Genomic DNA, 27,971 nt, shown 5'->3' with positions numbered 1-27,971 from the left:
TAAATACAATGAAGAGATAGAATATGACTATAAAAATGAAAAATTTAAGAAGATTTTTAAAAAAGGAACTGATAAGATGTTGGCTGAAAAAGAAGAAAAATTCAACTAAAAAATAGAAAAAGAAAAAAATAAAGAAAGTTTAAAAAATTAACTTTGAAAGTCTAAAGCATCATGGGAAAAAAGCCGTAAATTCTATGTGCTGTATTCCCCTAGCGTTGGGGTTTTGCCGTTCTCATTGATTGGTAAATTTGGTCTTGGCTGGATGTTCTTACTGATCTTCTGGGGGAGGGGCCCGTTGCAGTGATTCTCAAATGTCTTTGCCTGAGGCGGAATTGCAACACCCTTGCCAGGGGCCAGGCTAAATCATCTGCTCAGATTTGCTCTCGGTAGCTTTAGCTCCCTGAAAGCTTTCCGTATAGCTTTGGAGGATGAGAGTGAAAATGGCAGCCTCCCAATCTCTGGTCCCAGAGGAGCCGAGAACTCGGGGCCTCACTCCTCAGTGCGACCTCAGTGAAAAGCAGTCAATTGCTCCTGTCTTCCTGGTCTCTGGCCGCACTCCGTACTCACCCAGCCTGTGACCGAGCATTTCTATCTCTGGCACACGACCCCGTTTGGAGTCTCCAAACCCAGCAGATCCCTGCGGTGCGCTCCCGTGCCGCTCCTCCAGGGGGAGGAGGACGGGGTCTCCCCGGATCTGCTGCTTGTTGTGTCCCTGCTCAAAGAGCAGTGGCCTGACTGTGCCACAGATCATGGTTTATGGCAACCCCGAGCTACGAATCCACTCCTCGGCTCTGTCTTTGCAACCAGCTTCTCTGCTCTGATACCTGGGAGCTCTGCCACACTCAGGCACCCCCAGTCTTTCTGTGACTCTGGGGGTCCTGAGACCACACTGTCCCACCGAGGGTTTCACCCCCCACCTAGCCACTGGAGTGACGTCCCTCACCAGAGCAAACTTCTAAAAGTTCCAATTTTGTGCTCCGGTGCTCTGTCACTTGCCGGTAGCCAGTGATAGAGGCTCCCTCCTCTGCAGTCTATCTTCCCGAATATCGCCTCGGATTCACTTCTCCGCACGTCCTACCTTCCAGAAAGTGGTCGCTTTTCTGTTCAGAGAGTTGCTGCTATTCTTTTCTTTGATCTCCTGTTGAGTTTGTAGGTGTTCTGAATGGTCTGATCCCTATCTAGCTGAATTCCTGGGGTCAGAAGAAATTTAGGTCTCCTATGCCTCCACCATCTTGCTCCTCCCTCCCTCAGTCAAGTTTCTATGGCAAATTCTAATTACTTTAGAATATGGAATTAGATTTTTTAAAAAAATTTTTTAAGATTTTATTTATTTATTTGACAGAGAGAGACACAGTGAGAGAGGGAACATAAGCAGGGGCAGTGGGAGAGGGAGAAGCAGGCTTCCCACGGGGCAGGGAGCCCGATGTGGGGCTCGATCCCAGGACTCTAGGATCATGACCTGAGCTGAAGGCAGACGCTTAACGACTGAGCCACCCAGGCACCCCTAGATTTAAAATTTAAATGAATTATAAACATAAAGTTTCAGTTTACCTTTAAAGACTAGATTTTTTTTAAAAGCTTTTTATTTTGAAATAATCTGAAGCTTGCACAAATGTTTTAGAATGGTGCAAAAAACTTTACTCAGGGGCACCTGGGTGGCGCAGTTGGTTAACAGTCTGACTCTTGGTTTTGGCTCAGGTAGTGATCTCCAGGTCCTGGGATTGAGACCCACATCGGGCTCTATTCTCAGCGTGGGGTCAGCTTGAGTTTCTCTCTCCTCTCCCTCTGTCCCTCCCCCTGCACTCTCTCTAATAAATAAAACTTTAAAAAAAAACTTCACTCAGATTCCCCAAGTGTTAATGTTTGGTATACTTGTTTCCTCATTCATTCATTGCCCCCTACTATACACATACATGTGTGCTGCATGTACACAAACACGTACACTATTGTGTGCACACATATTTCTTTTGAACCATTTGAAAATCAGTAGCAGATATCAGGCTCCTTAATTCCAAAATACTTCACTATGTATTCCCCAAGAAAAAAGAAATTCACTTATATAACCACAGTAAATACTTAGTAAATTTAATAATGATACGATACTGTTTACTTACCTACAGCCCTTACAAAAATTCTGTCAATTTTCCCAATAATGATCTTTATAGCAATTTTTCTTTTCTGGTCCAGAATCCAATACAGGAAGATCTGATTTCATTTTCTTAAGACTAAACTTTTTAACTTTTAGGGGCCTTACAATTTTTAGTTCCTAGTTTCCAAGCTCTTGGAAGTAATAGGTTTTTTGTTATTATTACTGTTTCCTTTGAAATTTTAAAAGGTTCAACTTTTTCTATTTTTCTCTTCCATGTAAGGCTAATAACTGCTTAGAGAAATGGCTGATTCCAGGCTGGGGAAGGGAAGACAGAAGAACCCAACACATTTTTTGGTTCCAGGATATAAAAGAGATAAAATTGAAGGGGTTTGTCAAGCGGACACAAGAGCCAGTTTGAATGGGTGCCCACTGGTCAAATCTGGGATAATATAAATATCAAAATAATATTAACAGTAATGGATTATAATCCATGTTATAAAATAGGAATCCACTAATAGAAAAATAGCTGGGAAGTAAAAGGAGGGTTCTTTCTTGTAGTAGTAGAATGATTTATAAATACTGAAGAAGTGGAAGAGTTAGAGAATCACAATTTTGCAACTACCAAAACTGCCTTTATAGGGCGGTTTGGGCAAGAATTGGTGGATACTAAATGTGGGGCGGGGGGAGGTCTGATGAGAAGCAAGATAGTTTCAGGGTCTTAAAGTGTCTCTCACAGAATGTCTATTAGATACAATAAGAAAAATGATAAACTATACAGTGTATGCCTTGACTTGATTATCAAAATTAACATCATCATCAATGCCTCTGGATGTGATAACCTCAGAAGGACACAACACACTTAAGTAGTATTCCAACTACGGATTCACATCTAATCATGAGAAAATAACAGATAAAGTCCAAATCAGGACTATTTTAATCTGCTATTAAAAACAAAGATGAAAAATAGATGGATAAATAAATAAACAAATAAAATAAAAACAAAGATGAGTGCTTATATTATTCAAATTGTCAATGTCATAAATAACGTATGAAGGCTTAAGAACTATTCCAGATCAGAAGATTATGTCTGTGATCCTAGACTAGATCTTGTTCTGAGAGGGAAAAAAAAGCTATAGAGAACATCACTGGGACGCCTGACAAAACAGGAACCTGCACTGTAGATTACAGTACTATACCAATGTTAAATTTCCTGAATTCCCTATATTATGATTACATAAGAAAATATACTTGTTCCAAGGAAATACACACTTAAGTATTAAAGGGTAAAGCACGATAGATACAACTATTCTCAAATGGTTCAGCAAAGATAACTTGTGCTTTTATGAGTATAAACATACAAAGACAGAGAAGACAGAAATATGACAAAACAAATATGGCAAATATTAAAAATTAATGATCTAGAAAAAGATACATGAGTTATTTTTATTATTCTTGTAAACTTTCTGTAAGTTAGAAAATTATTTCAAAAACCTTTTTAAAAAGTATGACAACTTCCCCATGGGGGGAAAATTTCTTTTTAAAGAGGCAGTCCAGTTATAAGTGCTGAAAGACAAAAAAAGCTAAATTTGACTAACTTAAAAAGCAAAACCTTCAAGGAGGTCAAACTAATGCCACTCCCTCTTAATATAAGACATTGATTTCAATACATTTATAATTGTAAACATAAAAAATGCAAACACCAAACGTTTGAATAAACCAGATCATAAATATATATAAGGGAAGATCAATATACCTAATAACTTTTTCCAGGATTTGATGAGAGACTTTGCTAAAGATGTAACTTCTTCATCTGTACTCTGCTTCCGAATAGCATTTACTGACATTCCAATTCTTGTGGACTGCAAGGCAATGACAAAAAAAATTTGTACAAGCTGTTTTATTTCAGACATTTTAGTGTTTCATTTTCTTCTTTCCCATTTTCGTTTCTACTGTAGAACAGAAAAAAATCTCAGTTATTTGAATTCTTATAATAGTATACTACAGAATTAAGATACACGCATATATTATATGTCATATATAATATATGTAATATATATGTAATATATCATGTAGTAATATTATTATTTATTATTATTATTATGCCCAGGATTATGCTGGGAGCATCCATATTCATTAATCTTCCTAACAACACTTTAAAGTTGAGATCGGGGCGTCTGGGTGACTCAGTCGTTAAGCATCTGCCTTCAGCTCAGGTCATGATCCCAGGGTCCTGGGATCAAGCTCCGCATTAGGCTCCCTGCTCAGCAGGAAGCCTGCTTCTCCCTCTCCCACTCCCCCTGCTTGTGTTCCCTCTCTCGCTGTGTCTCTCTCTGTCAAATAAATAAAATCTTAAAAATAAGTAAATAAATAAAGTTGAGATCATTATCCCTATTTGTCCAGCAATACACCATTCCTAATTGGCGAAACTGGGATTTTAATGCAGGTCTGCCCACCTCCAAAGTCCATGCTCCTTCCAGCACATCAATGGTTTTCAAATTGTGCTCAAAGAATACAAAAGCTATGACAAGCCAATTAAGGAAGATAAATAAAAAAATGGTAAATTATTTAGTAAGTTCAAGTTGTTAGTAGACAATCTTTCAAAACATACGGTCAATGGGAAGAAAAAAAACAACAAAAGGAATTGTTAGTGGCAAAAAAAAGAGGTGAACCCCTGCTGTAAACTTTAAGGCAGAATAATAAATGGGTACTTATGGTTTTTCCTGCTAAATTATTTAATCTTCTCAACAAAGAGATTCAGGAGAGAAATTTGGTTCAAGAATTTAGAATATGGGTTTGGCTGGAATGGCTTACCTATGGAAGGCTATGCAAGGCAGGTAAGGTTCCATAGCAGAAAGATAAAGGGGACTCCACAATTCTAAAATCCAAAAATATTTTGAGATTTATGTTTTGGGAGGGTTTTCCCCCAAAGAAAGAAGTTTATTGCTTTAATAAAATGCTCTCAGAAATTTTTTTTTTTTAAAGATTTTATTTATTTATTTATTTGACAGAGAGAGAGAGAGAGAGAGAATAGGCAGAGAGGCAGGCATAGGGAGAGGGAGAAGCAGGCTCCCCACTGAGCAGTGAGCCCGATGCAGGGCTCGATCCCAGGACCCTGGGATTATAACCTGAGCTGAAGGCAGACGCTTAACCAGCTAAGCCAGCCAGGCGCCCCCTCAGAATTTTTTTTAGAGAAGAAAATACTTTGAGAACTTTAAAACTTTTTAGAACTTTTCTAAAACACTTCAATATAGAAAATTTTCCAGAAGCAAGTGCCTGGGCTGGATGGCATAGCCTACAACCGTGTGGACCCAGAGCTGTCCGACTGGATGTAGCTAACTGCTTAGAAGCCAGGCTTGCACTTGCAGCCACCGTACCAAGTGTCAAGTCTGACTTCCTTATCCCGATGCCTTCAGCACTCCTTCTTCAGCACCCATTCACAGCTCTTCCTTACTACCACCCCACAACCCACCCCACCAACCTAGAAGAAAACCTACTTTTGGAATGAGTGGTGGAAGTCATTGAGTTACTAGTATAGTTCTGAAGCTACAACTGACACAGACTGGCAAAGAAAATGGAATTTTAGGACGTAGTCAGAGGCAAGCAAAGATACAAGGAGAGCATGAACAAATCGTGTGCTGTGGATGATTGCTTTTTAATTACCATAGGATGTTTTCATCACTAAAGAGTCAATAATTACCTGCTTAAAACCCACGAAAACCCCTATGGAGATTAGGCATCTGTAACATGCTTATTTAAGGAAGAGACTGTCTAGTCAAAAATAAGAAATGAGGTTGCTAAGGTAGACTGACAAAGAAAGACCTGGGGAGGTTTTTTCCCTCTCCTTTAAAGAGGGTATTTGGGGAAGAGTAAAACTAGACAGAGGAAAGGATTATGAAGCTATTTTACTTTGATAACCAAGTCTAGATGTACCTCTAAGAATTCTCTAGACTCTGGATTTTTCCTAAAACCAGTACACTATAATTTACAAGATGTAACAGGTGGCCTATAAAAAAAGTGTTGTGTGCACAAATAACATTAAGAATTGTAGAGTTAGGGGCGCCTGGGTGGCTCAGTTGGTTAAGCGACTGCCTTCGGCTCAGGTCATGATCCTGGAGTCCCTGGATCGAGTCCCGCATCGGGCTCCCTGCTCGGCAGGGAGCCTGCTTCTCCCTCTGACCCTCCCCCATCTCATGTGCTCTCTCTCTCTCTCTCATTCTCTCTGTCTCAAATAAATAAATAAAATCTTTAAAAAAAAAAAAAAAAGAATTGTAGAGTTAGGGGTGCCTGGGTAGCTCAGTAGGTTAAGTGTCTGCCTTTGGCTCAGGTCCTGGGATTGAGCCCCCGCATTGGGCTTCCTGCTCGGCAGAGAGTCTGCTTCTCATTCTCCCTCTGCCCCTCCCCCGTGCTCTCTTTCTCTCAAATAAATAAAATCTTTAAAAATAAATAAATAATTTTTTTAAAAAAGGACCGGAGAGTTAAACAAGCTTCTTGACTGCAGAACTAATGAAGGTTTTTGAGATCCACTATACACTGTGAAATTCTAGACAGAAAATGTATGCCGCCTTTGCCCATGTCTGGCCATCTGGTTTCTATAGAATACCAGCTATGCAATTAGAAAGACACTACCTTGGAAAGATGGGGAGGGCATTAAGCAGACTTAGGGAATCAGCTGCGCATTGGTGGTAAGGCAGAAAAGAATGAGTAGTGAGATTAAGAGACACTGTCAGCATCAAAGGAACTAAGCAGACTTGTATGTTCTAGAAGAAAAGTCACCTTTATGATCACTCATGAGTTTTTGCCAAGATAATTTAAGATAGCCACTAAATCTTAAAGTAAAAAATATAAAGCTACTAAAAACACTGTTGAAAGAAACTAAAGACCTAAATAAATAGAAAGGCATCCCCTATTCATGGATCATAAGACTTAAACATTAAAGATTGCAACACTAATAAAATCGAGCTACAGATTCAATGCAATCCCTATTAAAATCCCAGCTGCCTTTTGTACAGAAACTGATAAGCTTATCCTAAAGTTCATATGGAAATACAAGAATAGCCAAAACAATCTTGAAAAAGAAGAATAAAGTTGAAGGACTCAAAAGTCCCAAATTCAAAACTTACTACAAAACTACAATAATCAAGACAATATGGTCCTATATAAGGAGAGACATGCAGATTAATGGAATAGACTTAAGAATCCAGGAATAAACTCCTACATTTTTTTGTCATTTTCAATAAGGATGTCAAGATAATTCATTAGAGAGAATATTAAAAAGTAAACAAGTAGATATCCATATATAAAAGAATGAAATTGGACCTCTTCTTTATACCACACATGAAAATTAACTCAAAATGAATCACAGAACTAAATAAAAGAGCCAAAAAAAAAGAATAAATTTTCATAACCTTGAATTAGGTAACCGAGATTTGACACCTAAAGCACAAGCAACCAAAGAAAAAGAGATAAATCAGACTACAACAAAAGAACACCACTAAGAAAGTAAAAATAACCCACAGAATGGGAGATAATCCTGTATATGATTAAGGGACTTGTATCTAGAATATATAAAGAACTATTACAAATTAGTAATAAAAAACAAACTATCCAGGAGGGATGGGGTGGCTGGGTGATGGACACTGGGGAGGGTATGTACTATGGTGAGCACTGTGAATTGTGTTAAGACTGATGAATCACAGATCTGTACCCCTAGTAGAAATAATACATTATATGTTAATAAAAAAAAACTATCCAACTTAAAAACAGGCAAAAGATCTGAAATGACATTTCTCCAAAGAAAACATATGAATGGTTAAGAAGTACATGAAAAGATGTTCAACATAATTAGTCATTAGGGAAATGGAAATCAATTCCACAATGAGGTATCACTTCACACCCACCAAGATGGCTATAATCAAAGATAATAACAAGTGTTGGCAAGAATGTGGATAAACTGGAACCTTTGTTTACTTGCTGTTGGAAATGTAAAATGGTAAAGTCACTTGGGAAAACACTCTGGCAGGTCCTCAAATACTCAACATAAGGTTATCTATGACTCATCATTTCCATTTTTTCAGATCTCTACCCAAGCGAAACAAAAACACACAAACCTATACATGAATGTGCAAAGCAGGAGTCATAACAACCAAAAAAGTAGAAATAACCCAAATGTCCATCAACTGACAAATGAATAAACAAAATGTGGTATTATTCAGCCTTAAAAGGAATGAAGTACTGATGCATGCTACAACATGGATGAACCTTGAAGATTATGCTAAGTAAAAGAAGCCGGAGAGGCACCTGGCTAACTCAGTTGGTAGAGCTTGTGAGTCTTGATCTTGGAGTCATGAGTTCAAGCCCCACGTTGAGGGGCAGACTGTACTTAAAACTAAAAAAAAAAATCTAAAAAAAAAGGCAGCCAGAACCAAAAGGTCAGGTATTGTATGACTTCATTTATATGAAATCTCTGGAATAGGTAAATCTAAAGAGACAAAAGGTACATTGATTCGTGCTTGCCGAGGGCAGAAGAGGTGGTTCAACTGGAGAGAAATAAGGAATGACAACTAAAAGGTACCCCAGAGGCTAGCTTCATGCTGGCAGCAGCTGTCAATGCCAGACCAAGAAAGTGAGATCTAGGGAGATCAAATCAGGGCCAAGAGTCCAACTTCTTTTCCTTTCACAGATTTCAAACTTGGAGATTCAGGTTTTATTCCTCTTGAGGAAGGCAACATTTTTCTATAATGGTAACTTAGTAGAGTATTGATTTACGTTACCATCTTAAAAAAACCCCAGAAGTTAATAATGGTTTACTCCATAACAGGACAATACAAAAAACTTAATAGTATTAAAAATGTTTTGGTATTTTATGACAATTATCTATTCAAATCATGACATATTGGCACATACCTGTAATAATTCCAGGGTCATGGGAATATTCTTAAGCTCCTTCAGTAAATCCAATGCTCCAGCCTATAAAATAAAATAATTACATATTGAACTTCCCAAATGATAAAGCAAGGACTAACTAGAGATTTAAATTTATGTTTTCCTATCCACAACTCACTATGGCTCATTTATTTGTGTGGGAATAGTATATATATAAAAGGGGGAAAGGGAAAGAGTTTTCCAAATTATGGCTGCAACTCATTAAAGAAATATAAAATCCATTTACTGGGTTATGACCAGCACTTATTAAGTCCTGCTTTGTTAAAGTTCATTTTAAATATAGTATTTGTTTATGTGTCCCAATTAGAAATGTGAAATGTGTTTCTTACTGTGGTGGCATAACACACCCCAGATTTCCATAGAGAACATCTATCTGATTAAGGAGCCAACCCTGAGAAAGTGGGAATGGGGGTCAGAAGATGCTTCAGCACCTCTAGCATTCACTCACACACAGGAAGAGTGGGAAAGGGCATATCTTTACTAGAATTCCTTTGAGGTCTCTCTGTATCTTCCTGGTCTGTCACAAAAACTGCAGTCTACCTGATTCTTACAAAGTAGGAAAAAGCAAATTCTGAGACAAAACTCAGAATTAAGATGTTAAGCTCATAGGCCTGTCCACTGCCATCTAGAATCAAAGGCTAACATGTTGATAATGAAGAGGGAACAAAATAAGGCTCCTGGAAGAATTACATAAACCACCTAAGGTTAAAAAAGGAATGAAATGAGAAGCAACAGCACCACCTACACCTTATGGCCATATATTCCAATTTGATACTCATTTAATGTATATTTCATATGATACATTCACTTAGTCATATTTAGTTTAATATTCACTTACTGTACTATATTTAGACACATCATTAGTCTATATGCCACTAATAAAGAAAAAATATTAAACTATGGCATAGTATTTCCTTATCATTTGTTTTACTTTTGTAACTCTTTTAGACTTGAAATTTTTATCATGTATCACCTTTTACATATATAAAAGAAAAATATAAGCAAAATAAATTGGCTAAGGTGTTTCTAAAACTATGTCACATTCAGAGTCCCCAATGCTTATGAATAACTTATTGACTCAGATTCAATAAAATCTTTTTTTATCCCACAAAAAGTTGTGTCAAAACACTAGTAATGGGGGCGCCTGGGTGGCTCAGTCGTTAGGCATCTGCCTTCGGCTCAGGTCAGGATCCCAGGGTTCTGGGATGGAGCCCCGCATCGGGCTCCCTGCTCCGCGGGAAGCCTGCTTCTCCCTCTCCCACTCCCCCTGCTTGTGTTCCCTCTCTCGCTATGTCTCTCTGTGTCAAATAAATAAAATCTTAAAAAAAAAAAAAAAACACTAGTAATGCAGCATTTTATAAAAGAATCCATCAAAGAGCTAAAGCCTTTAGCTCTTAGCTGGCTTTGTACTGTGTAGAGCTAGATGTTTTTCATCCCCACTGCTCTTCAACCATTTGGTTCCTTGAGGTTCAAAGAGCACTCTACTAATGTTTTTCAGAGTTTCTTCCAAGCCACTGACACCCACTCTGCAAATGTTGACACTGGGTTTGATATTCTGCCTGTGAAACTACATCCCAACAGCCATCTGGTTGACAATATATGTGTAACTCATTCTGCTTTCTCAAATGTTAAAATATGAAAACTAGGCACCCTATGAATCAATGAAACACAGCATATTCCAGGAAAATAGAAAACCCTAGAGCATGTCCCTCATTATGCACCCAAAGGAAAAAACAAGCATGGAACCTTATGGTATCACATTTCTTAAATATAAAATCGAGTAAAGGCTTCCAGTCATGTAATTTTCCATTTAAAGTTGAGACATCAGACTTGACTGTGGAGAATAAAAAAGTATTAAGTTTTCTTCTGGTAACAAACATATATATCATTTTAATTTCACCCAATACCTCATCAATAAAAACTTAAGTTCAATAGCAACTATGAAACAGGTTATTATGAAGGATTTTAATGATTTACTGCTTAAAGATCCCTTCTGATTTTAAGATTCTATAAATTCTTTTCATTTAAAGGTAACCAAAAACAGTGCACATTATAGTTGTTAGGTAAGAAAACTAACATTGACTTTAAATTTACAAGTAATCAGGAATTTCTACAGGAATGACATCTCTGTGAGCAAATGGGGTCTTCAATCCCCCATCTGCAAATCCCAAAACCAAAACCCTTTGAAAATCAAGATTTCATGGGGCACCTGGGTGGCTCAGTCGGTTAAGCATCTGCCTTCAGCTCAGGTCATGATCTCAGGGTCTTGGGATCAAGCCCCGCCTCAGGCTCCTGCTCAGCGGGGAGCCTGCTTCTCCCTCTCCCACTCTGTTTGTGCGTGCTCACTCTCTCTCTCTTTCAAATAAATAAATAAAATCTTAAAAAAAAATCAAGATTTCTTAAAGATTTTCAATAAACTCATCTGCCAGCAACACCTAATCTCAACATATGTAAAGCCATTTATGTTCTATATATCCCACTTCATGTGAGAGTACTACATTTCACTATAGAAATGTTAATGTCTGATTAATGGGAACTGCCCAGATCTGCTGAGGATATATGATGTGTGTATCATATTATCTTAATAAAATCTGAAAATTGAGGAATTCTCAAATATATCAGACTCCAAAAGGTTTTCATTAAGAGATTGTGGACTTGTATCTTATAACTACCATAGACATTTTTCTTCTACCCATGTCTCCATGGACTTTCTGATCCATTTCTGACCTAGGATCAATTAGAAAGGAAGAGAAGGAATCACACTTGTAGGAGTCCTTAGACTTAAACAGTGCTGCCACATATAAAGTTGATTCTTCTAACACATCAGCAATGTGGCATAAGCTGTTTTCCAAGTAGAAGCAATAGACAGATTTGCATTATTTTCACCACACTCTCCTTTTTTACTCAGATCTCTTTGGTGAGACTGGAGTCAGAGATACAAGCTATGGAAGAAGAAAAAGCTAAATACCATTCATGGGATGAAACTATGACCTTTCTCATAATTATACTATGCTCTAGCCAAATAAGATGAATATTTCAATTAAAGTTCTTTAAGAAATAAACAACTATGATGATGTGAATGAGCAAAAAGGTGAAAACAAATGATCATATATTAATTCAGTGACAAAAGCTTCTTTGAATAATAGTATGTGCCAAGAACTTTGTTAAATACTTTATATATGTATTATTTCATCTTCACAATAAACCCTATAGAAGCAGGTAATCTTTTTATCCCCATTTTACATAAAAGGAATTGAAAACCCAGATAATTTAGGAACTTGTGCTGTCATATGATTATTACTAACTAAAACAGGTGAGACCTACCCAGTTCTGTCAAATTACACTTAGACTTCTCAACAAATACTTGTTAACTGTGTACGAAACTCTGAGGAATCCAGCAATGAGCAAGAGAGAAATCCTTTCTGACTACAGGGAATTTAAAAATAAACATAAATCTTTGAACATCTACTTCAAACCCTCAATTATACAAAGAAACAAACTCAGAAAAGGAAAGTGACTTGGCCAACTGATAGGTAATATAAAAGGACAAGAACTATAATCTCCTGACCCTCACACTACTGTTCTCTCCATTTCATAGGTCCACTGGTAGCAGTTCTAATCAGTGAACTGGGGTGAATAGCACTGCCAAACAAGAAACTATATTCCATCCTTCCCCAATCATCACCTGCCTCTAAAGGTCAAGTCTATTAGATTGCAGCATCTCCTACAGATAATGATGCAAGAGAAAGAAAGATTCTACCTTATCTTCCAGAGTCAAATTTAGTTCACATTACTGGCTGAATAATAAATAACAGCTATCACATGACTTTATTACATGGCTGGTACTGTCATCAGAAACAAGTACTTTTACAAAATATGGTATTCAAATTTATATTGAGCACCCAGCATATACGAGCTTGTATAGGATACAAACATCCTTCTCCTCAAGGAGATGTAAGGAGGAGGAAGCAACACAGAATATACAATGAAGAACATGGGCTATATATATAACAGATCTAAATTCAAATCCATGCACTGCCATTTCCTAATTATAAGATCCTAGGAATGTTATTTGTCCTTTTCAAACTTCAGCTTCTTTATATATAGGAGAGCACAATACACTGACCTAAAACAGTTAAAATGGTCAAATGGAGTAATATAACACTAAGAGGTGTTGAAATAGAGTGCCTGACACATAGGAGATGGTTGATAAGGGGTACAAAGAAATAAAAAAATTTATCTACTTCCATCATAACAATATTCTCAAAGAGCCATAAGCCAGCATTTTAAGTATTATTTAAGCTCAATCAACTCAAACACCTCTTAGAATTATGAGATCCCAAGGTTTAAAAAATTAAGGTGCTATTTAAAAAAAAGGAAACACTGGGGCACCTGTGTGGCTCAGTCGGTTAAGCGACTTTGACTGCCTTTGGCTCAGGTCATGATCCCAAGGTCCCAGGATCGAATCCTAGATCAGGCTCCCCACTCAGCGGGGAGTTGGCTTCTCCCTCTGACCCTCCCTCTTCTCCTGCTGTCTCTCTCTCTCAAATAAATGAAATCTTTAAAAACAAAAAAAGAAAAGAAAAAAAGGAGGGTTACCTATGTGGTATTTTTTTTTTTTGTATGCATGTGTTTTTAAAATAAAAGCTCCAGGGACGCCTGGGTGGCTCAGTTGGTTAAGCGTCTGCCTTTGGCTCAGAGTCCTGGGATCAAGCCCCATGTTGGGCTCTCTGCTCAGAGGGGAGCCAGCTTCTCCCTCTCCCTCCCGCTCCCTCTGTTTGTGCCCATGCTCTCTGTCAAATAAATGAATAAAATCTTAAAAAAAAAAAAAAGGAAACACTGTAAATATTTACATTATGGCTCAGCAACATCACAATATACTAGGAATTATAATTTTACTATGTCATCTCAAATTTGTAATTATTCTCAACCAAATGCACAAGCAATGAGAGGAAAAATACATAAATTTGACTTCATAAAAAATGAAAGGTTTTGAACTTCAAAAGACACGATCAAGAGAGTAAAAAGATAACCCAGAGAATGGGAGACAGTATATACAAATCCTGTCTCTGATAAGAGTCTAGTATTCAGAATGTAAAGAATTCTTACAATTCAATAATACAAATATTCAGTTAAAAAATGGGCAAAGGATCTGAACATTTCTCCAAAGATAAAGAAATAGCCAGCAACAATGAAAAATGTTCACCATCATCAGTCATCAGAGAAATGCAAATCAAAATCACAACGAGATACCTCTTCACATCCACTGTGATGGCTATAATCAAAAAAGACAAAATAACAAGTGTTGATGAAGACATGGTAAAATTGGAACCCTCATCCATTGCTGGTAAGAATGTAAAATGGTGCAGCAACTTTGGAAAACAGTTTGGCAATTCCTCAAAAAGTTAAACACAGCTATCATATGACCTAGCAATTCTACTCCTAGGTATATACCCAAGAGAGAAAAAAAAATATGTCCACACAAACACCTGCACAAGAATATTCTTAGCAGCATTATTAATAACCAAAAAGTGGAAACAGCCAAAAATGTCCATCAAATGATGAAAAAACAAAATGCAGTATATCCACCAGTACAGTAGTGCTATTCAGTAATACAAAGGAATGAAGTACTGATACCTGCTGTAACATAGATGAATCCTGAAAACACTAAGTGAAAGAGGCCCATCACAAAAGAACACATATTGTATGATTCCATTTATATAAACACATGTTGTATAATTCCATTTATATGAAATGTCCAGAATAGCAAATCCATAGAGACAGAAAACATATTGGGGGGGGGAGATATACGATGACTACTTAATGGGCACAGGCGGCTTCTTTGGAGTGATGAAAGTGCTCTTAAATTAGATAGTGTGGTGACAGCTGTACAAATCTGTGAATGAATTGTACACTTTAAAAGGGAGAATTGTATTGTGTATTTCAATAAGGCTGCTATAAAAAATTGTGTAGTCATTCTAAATTTCAATTTATATTAATTAATCTAACCCTGATATGAAAACCAAAGTTTTTTTCTTCAACCCAGGTATAAAACTTAGAAATTTACACATTCCAAGTATTGCAGTTCCTAGGATATTCTAACATCTAATTTCAATTTCTCTCCCAACAATTTAATTCTACTCAGCCCTGAGCCTTCAATGAAGAAATACTAAACAAAGCTCAACACCACTGACAAAATCTATGAATTTGAAAATTCTAAGTTACCTCACTCCTTCTTCTAGAGTCATGTAATAAATCCTTTACAAAAAGAATACACAGGGCACCTGGGTGGCTCAGATGGTTAAGCGTCTGCCTTCGGCTCGGGTCATGATCCCGGGGTGCTGGGATCGAGTCCTGCGTAGGGTTCCCGGCTCAGCGGGGAGCCTGCTTCTCCCTCTGCCTCTCTCTCTCTCATGAATAAATAAATAAAATCTTAAAAAAAAAAAAAAAAGAATACACAGGTTTTTTAGCCCTTACCATATCTTAGGGACTGCCAAGATTTTTAATTCATCTAATCTTTACTATATTACCTCCAATTTACCACCAAAAAAAAAAAAAAAAAAAAAACACCTAAAATGGTTTTAGAGATGTTAAGGATCTTGCCTAAGATCACAACGCTAAAGTTCAGAAGAGCCAAGATTTAAACTCAGATTAGGAGTCAGACTTGCTTATTGACATCAAGTCAAAATGACATTTAAAAAAAAAAAAAGTTAAAATGACATAAAAAAAAACAGCTAATACCTGAAAATTTGGAACTAACTTATGTGGTTCACCAAGGCCTCAAAGTATACACTTGTAAAACTGCTAATATTGTTTAAGATCAAGTACACACATGGCGCAACATTTTGGATAGTACTAGGGTCAGGATATTGACTGGATATTAGGGAAACCTGCCTCCCCCAGAACAGCAAATACCCTTACTTCTTGGTCTTATATTCACCTAATTGTACCCACACAAGGTTCAAAAAAGGGGTCTTTTAGAGAGATGTTGCACCTTAAGAGAGTAGTACAGACTTTGAGCAAAACATTTAGATTCATGTCTTCACCTGCCCACTTTCTAGCTATTTGGCTTAGGACAATTCACTTAACTTTCCAAATAGTTTCCTTATTTTAGAATGGGGTATTACTTATCATGCAAAACTCTCCCAGGGATAAGTACTTAGCCGAATGCCTGGCTCAGAGTAATAGTTCAATAAATGGTAGCTGTTATTATTATTACTTAAATGTGACACCTACGCTTTATTAAATTAAATATCCAATAACAACACTTAAACTTGCCAATTTAAGAGGAAAACTACTATTTTTCAAGTAAAGTTTACTTTTTCATAGTATAAAAATAATATTTTAAAAAGCTCACAGAGAAAATCTGGAAACCACACACACACACACACAGAGAGAGAGAGAGAGAGGGAGAAACAAATCTACCATAATCCTACAACCCCCAGAACAACTTCTGCGAAATTACTGACCTCTTAAAAAGCTATCTGTGGGTTGATGTGCTTTGGAGGGCAAAGAGGGAGAGTCATTCAGACCACTTCCCTTTCTCTTTATTTCATTTGCCAATTTGAATTTCTGTAAGATATACAGGAAAAGGGAGAAGGAAAAAACATAAAAGAGCCAGTCAATTTTATCTTTCTTTTTGAGGAGCAAGTTTCCATATTGGTCAAGTTTTGAACTATCAGAAAAATGAGATTTGAGGAGTATCTATGGAGTTTATACTCATTCTCCCCCAGACTCATCATTATTCCTTTATACCTTGAGAACTACAGGTAAATACAAACTGGTCTTCTCCATCCTTATCCACTAAGGAATTACTCATTTTTAGGAAACACCTATTACAAGGAAAGGAAACAAGCCGCTAATGTATTACATCATTAATGGATACACATTATAGCCTGAGTTAGAGAAAAAAAATTACCCAACAAAATGCCTTTTTCCCCCAGATCATCTACTGTGCGAATCTAGGGATGTCTCCAGGTAAAGAAAAAAACTTCCCACTTTAAACAAAATAACAGAAATGTTCAGCCTATCAAATAATCAGATCTCATCACTTGCACTGGGCTATATCAATGAGAAAAATAAATGGCAAAGGTAATGTCTGGACCAGAAAACAAACAGGAAATACTTTAAAAGGCGAAAATTGCAAATACGGGTTAACAGGGTATGAAATTACATGCTAGGCAACGCACCTGTTAAAGGAAAGAGGAACAGACTATGTACGAAGTCTTAAGAATTCACTGTTTCAACACTATTTTCTGCTCTAGAATGCTGTCCAGTAGAAAACCTGGGTCCTGGCTTAATCCAAATTGCACAGTACTTAATTTAAGTGGGTGAACTACTTAATCTCTCTCAGCTTCTTATTCTGCAAAATGGGTACACAATAGTTGTGTTGAGTCTCAAAGGAATTTTACACAGATGCTTTTTAACTCTAAAGTGCTGTACAAATCAGAACATCCCTTTTCTCCTTCACATTAGTTTGACACGGAATTTATTTCATAGATATGAATAAGTTATTTCAGGTACACTGATACTGAAAATGTACTGAGCAGGGTGGAACAAATTCAGGTGAAGACAATCATGGAGCTGAAGCTGAAAACAGTTGACTCTGAATCAGAGGACTGAAAGTAGAACACACTGGTGGACAAAAATGCAGAAATTGGAAGACTTCATACAAACCACAAAGAAAACATGTTTATATAAACACTTTTATCAGTAACAAGATAATGCCACTGGTATTAACTGTAAACCACTTCAGAGTACCCAGCAATGACATTTGGTCAAATGCGTCTACCAGCACACCTTAGTGTGTGCGTTTTAATCATAGCTCTTTACATACTACCACCTGACAATATCCACTTTTTAAAGAACGTTTAGCGACTTGCCAAGTACAGTAGCATACTCTACCTTTTTAATTGCTAAACAAACCTGTAGCGTAGACGAGATCAAGTGAATGTTTAGCATTCTTCAAAAAAAATCCAAAAATTTTAACTTACCAATTTGATGTCCAAAACATATCACAAACCTCTATGTGATGTTATTTCTAGTCGTTAGCCAGCGATCACGGAAAAGAGAACGAATTCTTTCAAACTGTGAAGGGCTTTCTACACTCTTCAATTCTTAAGCTAAACTGAAGAGGTAATTAGCGAGTAAATCTATTCCTCAAGTTTAAAATAAAGAGTATGCCCCGATCAGGTTTACTACGCTGTACTAACGAGAGACTTGGAGTACCAAGAACGGGTACTGACGCCGGCGGCCGTGGGGCCGCGCTACCTCCTCCCGGACGCCTTCCCCAGGACGCGGACACGGTCCACGCCGGCTTCCCGCGCAGGGAGGGCTGGCGTGGGCGGGCCGGGAGCCCGCGAGGGCCCGGCCCGAAGCCAGCCGCGTACGGCCCCGGCCGGTCGCCCAGCCTCCCTCCCGGCCCGCGTCGCCCGCCGCGCTCACCGCGTTCTTCTTCTGCACCATCTTGTCCATCTTCTTGGCAATGCGGACCACCTCGTCCTCCATGGCTCCCGCAGGTCTTCCCCGCGCCCAGCCCGTTTGGGTCGGGAAGTGGGCGAAGCTGGAGCTGAGGGGACGGCAGGACGAGAGCCAGGCGCTGGACTAGCCCACCACAGCAGGCCCGGGCCTAGGCCCTTCCTCACAGCCAAGCCCGCAGCGGCGGCGGCGGCTTGCGACAGCGACTCCGCCCCCACAGGCAGCGCCAATCGAGCTTCGCGCGCACCGTGCAGGCACTGCCAATCGACAGCGGATAGCTGGGAAACCGCGCGCCAAGGCGCCCGCCAGACGGGCGTCGACCGAGGCGCTGTCAATGAGTTGACACGCAAACTGGGCGGCCGGGCTTCCCGCCAGGCCGTTGTAAGTCTGTAGGAGGCGGGGCCGAGTTTTGCCGCGCGTGCGCCTCCGGCCCAGTCTCTGCCCAGGGTGTTTTACATCCGCAGGGACCCACGGAGCTCTGAACCGAGCGGGGTTTGGAGAGCGAAACATTGGCGGTTTTTAAAGGCAGTCAAAACCCGACACTTTTTTCCATGGGAGGCGGCTACCGTGAAAATCAGCACCACCCCACTCCCCCTTAAATAGTTCATTATAATATGGATTTGATGGCTTTAAGCGTGCCTTTTTTAAAAGTCAAATCGTTTGTAAGCTCCTCGAGAACCAAGACTCAATCTGGTTTGTTTCCTGACTCAGAATGTCGAACACAGTATTTGAATACAGTTGAATAATAGTTGAGAGAAACGTTCTCAAAGAAATAAGCACCTCAACTGCTTCTGAAGACCAGTGAGGAAGTTGACATCTTTAATTTAAGGGTTGTGCCTAAGCCAAAGTAGAAAATTGAAATAGCTGTATTATTAATACTGGAGAGTATAGTCTCCTTCAATAGGTCTTTGCCCAATTATACATTTTACTACCAACTCATGCTGTTTGCAGACATATCCCATGCTATTTGCGAACGTATCCCCACACCATATTTAGCTATCATTAATCAAAATTCACCACCTAATAATGTTTTTTCTGTACTAAGATGACAAATTTTTCCTACTTTTAGTCAGTTATTTGGGAGGAAGAGGAATTTTGTCCTTTTCCCCTTCTCTTTATTTCATGTATTTTGTTTCATTTTTAAATTATCTTTTTATTATTGATTTCCAACTTATAGTGAGACTGTATGATTGGGAAGTAACTGGTTCTAAGGTAGTTGTTGAGATCTGTTTTGTCAATTTTTATAAATATACTAGTGTACTGAAAAAGAACTTGTATTCTAGGGGCGCCTGGGTGTGTCAGTCGGCTGAGCTTCTGACTCTTGGTTTCCGCCGAGGTCATGATCTCAGGGGTCCCGGGTTGGAGCCCCTCATGACTCTGGGTTGGGTGGGAAGTCTGCTTGGGATTCTCTCTCTCCCTCTCCCTCTGTCAATCCCCCCCTCCCGCCCCCGCACGCTTGTTCCCTCTCTCAAATGAATAAATCTTAAAAAAAAAAAAAAAAGAAAGAAAGAAAGAGAAAATAATTTGTACTCTGTAATAGCAGATAGGAGGTTCCATATAGGCTCATTAGCCACAAATTAATTTTATTGTTCAAATACTTATATCTCACTTTGTTGCGTTCTATTAATGAGTGTGTAAAAATCTTCCTTTATGATTATGGATGTGTACATTTACTCTAATAATTGTGATTTTTGTTTTTTTCCCCCAAAGAATCAGTTTGTTTTGCTTGTTTGTTTTAAAGAGAGTGCGCAAGCAGGGGAGAGGCAGAGAGAGAGAGAATCTTAAGCAGGCTCCATACTCAGCTTGGAACCCAATGTGGGGTTCTATCTCAGGACCCTGAGATTCATAACCTGACCCAGTATCAAGAGTCAGTCACTTAATCCGCTGAGCCACCCAGGCGTCCCTGTTTGTTTTACTGTGTTAAATACGCATGTTATCCAATGACAAAACTAAAACAATTTAGTAACGAGTTTGATATCCTTTATCCTAGTGAAAACAATTCTGGATTGGGGGAGTACAACAACTCACAAGCAGTGGAGCACCAATCACGAGGGATTTGGGGCAAGAGCGAGATTTATAGAGCAATGAAGAGACAAAGAGGGAAAAAGGCACGATTGGCTAGGAGGCAGGGAATTTCCTTATAAACATAGCAGGTCCTGTTTTCTAGGGTAAAGTAGGCTAGCTAAAGCTGAGTTGGAGAATTGTGATTGGTGTGTGTTAGGTTTCCCTGACAGGTGTTTCCCTTTAGTGCAGGCTTAGGTTTGTGACTTAGACCGAGCCACAGGGGCAGCCCCCAGAGTTAGGCCCCATGATGGGTGTAGAGATTACTTAAAAATAAAAAAAATTTTAAAAATCTTTTAAAAAATTGAATGTCTTTCCTAAATTAGATCTACTTTAAGTGCTTTTCACAATATTTTGTAGATTTTAGTGTACAAATCTTTTACCTTGGTTAAATTTATTCCTAGATATTTTATTCTTTTGAATGCTATTGAAAATGGAATTGTTTTCTGAATTTCCTTTTCAAATTGTTCATTGCTAGTGTTTATAAATACAATATATTTTTGTATGTTGATTTTGTATCCTGCAAATTGGCTGGGTTTATTAGCTCTAATTTTTTTTTAATTCTTTAGGATTTTCTACATAATAAAATTACTTCATCTGGGAAGGACTTTTACTTCTTCCTTTCCAATTTTCATGCTTTTTTAAATTTCTTTTTCTTTCTTTCTTTCTTTTTTAGTAAGCTCCACCCCCAACATGGGGCTTGAACTCATGACCCTAAAATCAAGAGTTGCATGCTCTACTGACTGAGCCAGCCAGGTACCCCTACTTCTTTTTCTCACTTAGTTCCTCTGACAAAACTTCCAATACAATGTTGAATAGAATAGTGAAAGCAGAAATCATTCTCTTGTTCCTGATCTTAGAAGGAAAGCTTTCAGTCTTTCAACATTGAGTGTAATGTTAGCTGTGGGGTTTTCATAGGTGCTTTTTATCATGTTGAGGAAGTTTCCTTAGTCCTAGTTTGTTGAGCATTTCTATCTTGAATAGTTATTAAATTTTGTCAAAGGTTTTTTTGTGTCAACTGACATGATCACATCAAAGTGTTCCCTCATTGTATTAACATAGTGGATTACATTGTGTGATTTACTTATGGTGAACCATTCTTGAATTCCTGACATAAGTCTCATTTGGTCATGGAGTGTAATCCTTCAACCCTTACCTGAAGCCCCTCAATAAAATGGGTTGATAAAGTTAATTGTAATCCCCAGAGTAACCACTAAGAAAATAACAAAATATGCAAAGAAGGAAGTGAGAATGGAGTAATTCAACTACAGTGAATTTTCATTTCAGTTACTGTTCTTTCAGCTCCAGATATCTATTTTGGTAACTTTTTATAATTGTTATCTCTGTATTGTTGATATTCTCTATTGATATTGAGATATTGTTCTCCTGATTTCTTATTTAAAAATTTTTATTTAAATTATTGTTAAATTATTATTAAATTCAATTATTCATAAATTGAATAATTTAATCCTTTTAAGATAATTATTAGTTAAGAACATACTTCTGCCATTTTGCTACTTTTTTCCTATATCTTATACCTTTTTTGTTCCTCAGTTTCTCCATTCCAGCCTTCTTCTGTGATTGATTTCTTCCAGTATACCATTTTTACTCCATTCTCACTTCCTTTTCTGCTTCAGGGAAGGGTCAAAGGGCTAAGAGGACAATGAGATCTGATATCCTCAGCCTGGCCAGGATCTGCCCAAGTTCATAATCTCTGAAAGTACAATTAACATTTTAAAATTATAGCATTCTCGTTTTAATAACCCCAATTCAGCTTCAGTAGTATACAAATGCTTTGCTACTATACAACTCTGTCCTTCCCCCTTTATGGAGTTGTTGTCACAAATTAAATCTTTACAAAATTCATGCCCAGTAACATAGACTTATAATTAATATTTTATGCATGTCTTTTACATGAGGTAGAAAAGAAAGAAGTCACAAGCCAAAAATACAATAATACGGGCATTTATATTAACCCAAGTAAGTATCTTTATTTCTTTATTCCTTTATTTCTTCATACGGCTTCAAGTTACTGTCTAATGTCATTTCAGCCTGAAGGACTTCCTTTAGGATTTCTTTAATGGCAAGTATACTGGCATTGAACTCCCTTACCTTTTGTTTATGTGAATGTTTTTATTTCTCCATTTTTGAAGAATGGTTTTGCTAGATAGAATTGTTCATTGAAATTTTTTTCTTTCAACACTTTAAATATAACATCCTACTGCTTTCTAGCCTCCATAATTTATGCTGAGAAATTGGCTGTTAATCTTATTGAGGAAACTTGGACATGATGAGTTGCTTCATTCTTAATGAGTTCAAAATTCTGTCTTTTGACAGTTTGATTTCGGTTGGCTGAGTGTGTATATGTTTTGAGTTTATTCTACTTGGAGTTCAATAAGCTTCTTGGATGTGCAGATTCATAACTTCCATTAAATTTGGTGGGTGTCAGGGGTGGAGGAAGTTGCCATTCATTCCTTCATGGATTCTTTCTGACTCTCTTTTCTCCTTCTAGGACTCCCATCATGTGTATGTTGGTACACTTATGGTTTTCCACAAATTACTTAGGCTCTGTTTCTTTTTTTTCATTCTTTTTTCTGCTCCTCAGACTGGCTAATTTCAGTTGTCCTAAATTCAAGTCTACTGATTCTTCTGACTGCTCCAATTTGCTGTAGATTCCCTCTAGTGAATTTTCATTTCAATTATTGTTCTTCCAGCTCCAGATATCTATTTGGTAACTTTTCATAATTTTTATCTCTTTATTGTTGACACTCTCTATTCATATTGAGATATTGTTCTCCTGGTTTCTTTTTTTTAAATTTTTTATTTAAATTTAATTTAATTAACATATAGTGTATTATTAGTTTCAAAGGTAGAGTTTAGTGATTCATCAGTTGCATATAACACCCAGTGCTTATTCCATCAAGTGCCCTCCTTAATGTGTATCACCCAGTTATCCCATCCCCCCACCTACCTCCCCTCCAGCAACCCTGTTTCTTTTCTTTTTTGTTTTATTTTATTTTTTTTTTTTTAAAGATTTTATTTATTTATTTGACAGAGAGAGACACAGCGAGAAAGGGAACACAAGCAGGGGGAGTGGGAGAGGGAGAAGCAGGCTTCCCGCTGAGCAGGGAGCCCGATGCGGGGCTCGATCCCAGGACCCTGCGATCATGACCTGAGCCGAAGGCAGATGCTTAATGACTGAACCACCCAGGCGTCCCCCCTGTTTCTTTTCTATAGTTAAGAGTCTCTTATGGTCTGTCTCCCTCTCTGTTTTCATATTAGTTCATTTTTCCTTCCCTTCCCCTATGTTCACCTGTTTTATTTCTCAAATTCCACATATGAGTGAAATCTTATATTTCTCTTTCTCTGACTGACTTATTTCACTTAGCATAATACCCTCTAGTTCCATCCACATCTTTAAAAATGGCAAGATTTCATTCTTTTGGATGGTTGAGTAATATTCCATTGTATATATATAACAAATCTTCTTTTTTTTTTTAATATTTTTATTTATTTATTTGAGAGAGAGAGAGCACGAGAGGGGGGAGGGTCAGAGGGAGAAGCAGACTCCCCGCTGAGCAGGGAGCCTGATGCAGGACTCGATCCCAGGACTCCAGGATCATGACCTGCACCGAAGGCAGTTTCTCAACCAACTGAGCCACCCAGGTGCCCATAACACATCTTCTTTACCCATTCATCTGTCAAGGGACATCTGGGCTCTTTCCATAGTTTGGCTATTGTGGACATTGCTGCTATAAACATTGGGGTGCATGTGTCCCTTCGAATCACTATGTTTGTATCTTTTGGATAAATACCTAGTAGTGCAATTGCTGGGTCATACGGTAGCTCCATTTTTAACTTTTTGAGGAACTGCCACACTGTTTTCCAGAGTGGCTGCACCAGTTTGCATTCTCACCAACAGTGTAAGAGGGTTCCCGTTCCCCCACATCCTCGCCAACTCTGTTGTTTCCTGAGTTGTTAATTTTAGCCATGCTGACTGGTGTGAGGTGGTATCTCATTGTGGTTTTGATTTGTATTTCCTTGATGATGAGTGATGTGGAGCATTTTTTTCATGTAGCTGTTGGCCATTTGGATGTCTTTCTTGGAGAAATGTCTGTTCATGTCTTCTGCCCATTTCTTGACTAGATTTTTTTGTTTTTTGGGTGTTGAGTTTGTTAAGTTCTTTAAAGATTTTGGATACCAGCCCTTTATTTGATAAGACATTTGCAAATATCTCCTCCCATTCTGTAGGTTACCTTTTAGTTTTGTTGACTATTTCCTTTGCTTTGGAAAAGCTTTTTGTTCTGATGAAGTCCTAATAGTTCATGTTTGCTTTTGTTTCCTTCGTCTTTGGAGATGTGTCTAGTAAGAAGTTGCTGTGGCTGAGGTCAAAGAGGCTGTTGCCTGTGTTCTACTCAAGGATTTTGATGGATTTCTATCTCACATTTAGGTCTTTCATCCATTTTGAGTTTATTTTTGTGTATGGTGTAAGAAATTGGTCCAGTTTCATTCTTCTGCATGTGGCTGTCCAATTTTCCCAACACCATTTGTTGAAGAGACTGTCTTTTTTCTGTTGGACATTCTTGCCTGCTTTGTCGAAGATTAGTTGACCATAGAGTTGAGGGTCCATTTCTGGGCTCTCTATTCTGTTCCATTGATCTGTGTGTTTGTTTTTCTGACAGTACCATACTGTCTTGATGATTAAAGCTCTGTAATCCAGCTGGAAGTCCAGAATGGTGATGCCTCCAGTTTTGTTTTCTTTTTCAACTTTACTTTCGCTATTCAGTGTCTTTTGTGGTTCCATACAGATTTTAGGATTGTTTGTTCCACCTCTGTGAAAAATGCTGATGGCATTTTGATAGGGATTGCATTGAATGTGAAGATTACTTTGGGTAGCATAGACATTTTCACAATATTTGTTCTTCCAATCCATGAACATGGAGTGTTTTTCCATTTCTTTGTGTCTTCTTCAATTCTTTTCATAAGTATACTGTACTTTTCAGAGTACAGATGCTTTATGTCTTTGGTTAGGTTTATTCCTAGGTATCTTATGGTTTTTGGTGCAATTATAAATGGGATCAATTCCCTGATTTCTCTTTCTTCTGCCTTATTGTTAGTGTATAGAAATGCAACTGACTTCTGTGCATTGATTTTATATCCTGCCACTTTGCTGAATTCCTGTATGAGTCCTACCACTTTGGGGGTGGAGTCTTTTGGGTGTTCTACATAGAGTATCATGTCATCTGTGAAGAGTGCCAATTCGGATGCCTTTTATTTCTTTTTGTTGTCTGATTGCTGAGGCTAAGACTTCCAGTACTCTGTCCACCAACAACAGTGGTGAGAGTGGACATCCCTGTTGTATTCCTGACCTTAGAGGACAGACTCTCAGTTTTTCACCTTTGAGGATGATATTCACTGTGGCTTTTTCATATATGGCTTTTATGATATAGAGGTATGTTCCTTCTAGCCCTACACTGCAGAGTTTTTATCAAGAAAGGATGCTGTACTTTGTCAAATTTTTTTTCTGCATCTATTGAGAGGATCATATGGTTCTTCTCCTTTCTTTTATTAATCTGGTATATCACATCAACTGATTTGTGGATATTGAACCACACTTACAGCCCAGGAATAAATTCCACTTGATCGTGGTGAATAATCCTTTCAATGTATTGTTGGATCCTAATAGTATCTTGGTGAGAATTTTTGCATCCATGTTCATCAGGGATATCGGTCTGTAATTCTCCATTTTGGTGGGATATTTGTCTGGTTTGGGGATCAAGGTTATGCTGGCCTCATAGAATGATTTTGGAAGTTTTCTTTCCATTTCTATTTTTAAAAACAATTTCAGAAGAATAGGTATTAATTCTTCTTTAAATGTTTGGTAGAATTCTACTGGGAGGCCATCTGGCTCTGGACTCTTGTTTTTTGGGAAAATTTTTTTTAAGATTTTATTTATTTATTTGACAGAGAGAGAGAGAGACAGAGAGAGCATGAGCAGGGTGAAAGCAGAGGGAGAGGGAGAAGTAGATACCCCGTTGAGCAGGGAGCCTGATGTGGGGCCCGATCCCAGGACCCTGAGATCATGATTTGAGCCAAAGACAGACACCTAACCAACTGAGCCACCCAGGTGCCCCTGTTGGATGATTTTTGATTACTGCTTCAATTTCTTTGCTGGTTATGGGTCTGTTCAGGTTTTCTATTTCTTCCTGTGTGAGTTTTGATAGTTAGTTGTTTCTAGGAATTTATCCATTTCTTCCAGAAAGATTATATGCCTAATTTGTTGGCATATAATTGCTCATAATATTCTCTTATAATTATTTGTATTTCTTCAGTGTTGGTTGTGATCTCTCCTCTTTCATTCAGGATTATATTCATTTGGGTCCTTTCTCTCTCTCTCTTTCCCTCTCTCTCTCTCTCTCTTTTTGATATGTCTGGCTAGGGGTTTATTGATCTTATTCTTTCAAAGAACCAGTTCCTAGTTTTGTTGATCTGTTCTCCTGTTTTTCTGATTTCTATATCATTGATTTCTGCTCTCAACTCTGTCTTTATTTTTCTTCTCCTGCTGGATTTAGGCTTTATTTACTATTCTTTTTCCAGCTCCTTTAGGTGTAAGTTTAAGTTGTGTATGAGACCTTTGTTTCTTAAGAAAGGCCTGTATTGCTATGTACATCCCTCTTAGGACTGCCATTGCCACATCCCCGAGGTTCTGAACTATTGTTTTCACTTTCTTTTGCTTCCATGTATTTTTTAAATTCTTCTTTAATTTCCTGGTTGACCCATTCATTCTTTAGTGGGATGCTCTTTAACCTCCATGTATTTGTGTTCCTTCCAAATTTTCTCTTGTGATTGAGTTCAAGTTTTAAAGCATCATGGTCTGAAAATATACATGGTATAATCTCAGTCTTTTTGTACCAGTTGAGACCTGATTTGTAACCCAGTATGTGATCTATTCTGGAGAATGTTCTGTGTGCACTCGAGAAGAATGTGTACTCTACTGCTGTAGGATGAAATGCTCTGAATAAATCTGTTAAGTCCATCTGGTCCAGTGTGTCCTTTAAAGCTCTTGTTTCCTTATTGACCTTCTGCTTAGATGATGTCCATTGTTGTGAGTGGGGTGTTAAATTCCCCTATTATTGTACTATTATCAATGTGTTTCTTTATTTTTGTTATTTATTGGTTTATATAATTGGCTGCTCCCAAGTTAGGGGCATAAATATTTACAATTGTTAGATCTTCTTGTTGGATAGACCACTTTATTGTGGTATAGTGTCCTTCTTCATCTCTTATTACAGTCTTTGGTTTAAAATCTAGTTTGTCTGAGAGAAGGATTACTACCCCAGCTTTCTACTGATATCCATTAGCATGATAAATGGTTCTCCACCCCTTCGCTTTCAATCTGGAG

General features: G+C 38.0%; 1 protein-coding gene across 1 annotated transcript in view; it reads right to left on the bottom strand.

Moving 5' to 3' along the window:
• The window catches only part of TCEA1 (transcription elongation factor A1), a 46,189-nt gene extending 27,446 nt beyond the window's left edge, over positions 1-18,743 (bottom strand). Inside the window, exons 1-3 of the mRNA XM_078072381.1 lie at positions 18,476-18,743; positions 8,993-9,055; positions 3,843-3,948 (exon numbers count right to left, since the gene is read on the bottom strand). Coding sequence (XP_077928507.1) covers positions 3,843-3,948; positions 8,993-9,055; positions 18,476-18,538 — 232 coding nt within the window. The 5' untranslated portion in view covers positions 18,539-18,743. The remainder of the gene's footprint in view (positions 1-3,842; positions 3,949-8,992; positions 9,056-18,475) is intronic.
• Positions 18,744-27,971: the final 9,228 nt, after the last annotated feature.

This window comes from Halichoerus grypus, chromosome 5 (assembly GCF_964656455.1).
Source record: "Halichoerus grypus chromosome 5, mHalGry1.hap1.1, whole genome shotgun sequence".
Classification (NCBI taxonomy): domain Eukaryota; kingdom Metazoa; phylum Chordata; class Mammalia; order Carnivora; family Phocidae; genus Halichoerus; species Halichoerus grypus.
This window is presented reverse-complemented; position numbering and strand designations above follow the sequence as displayed.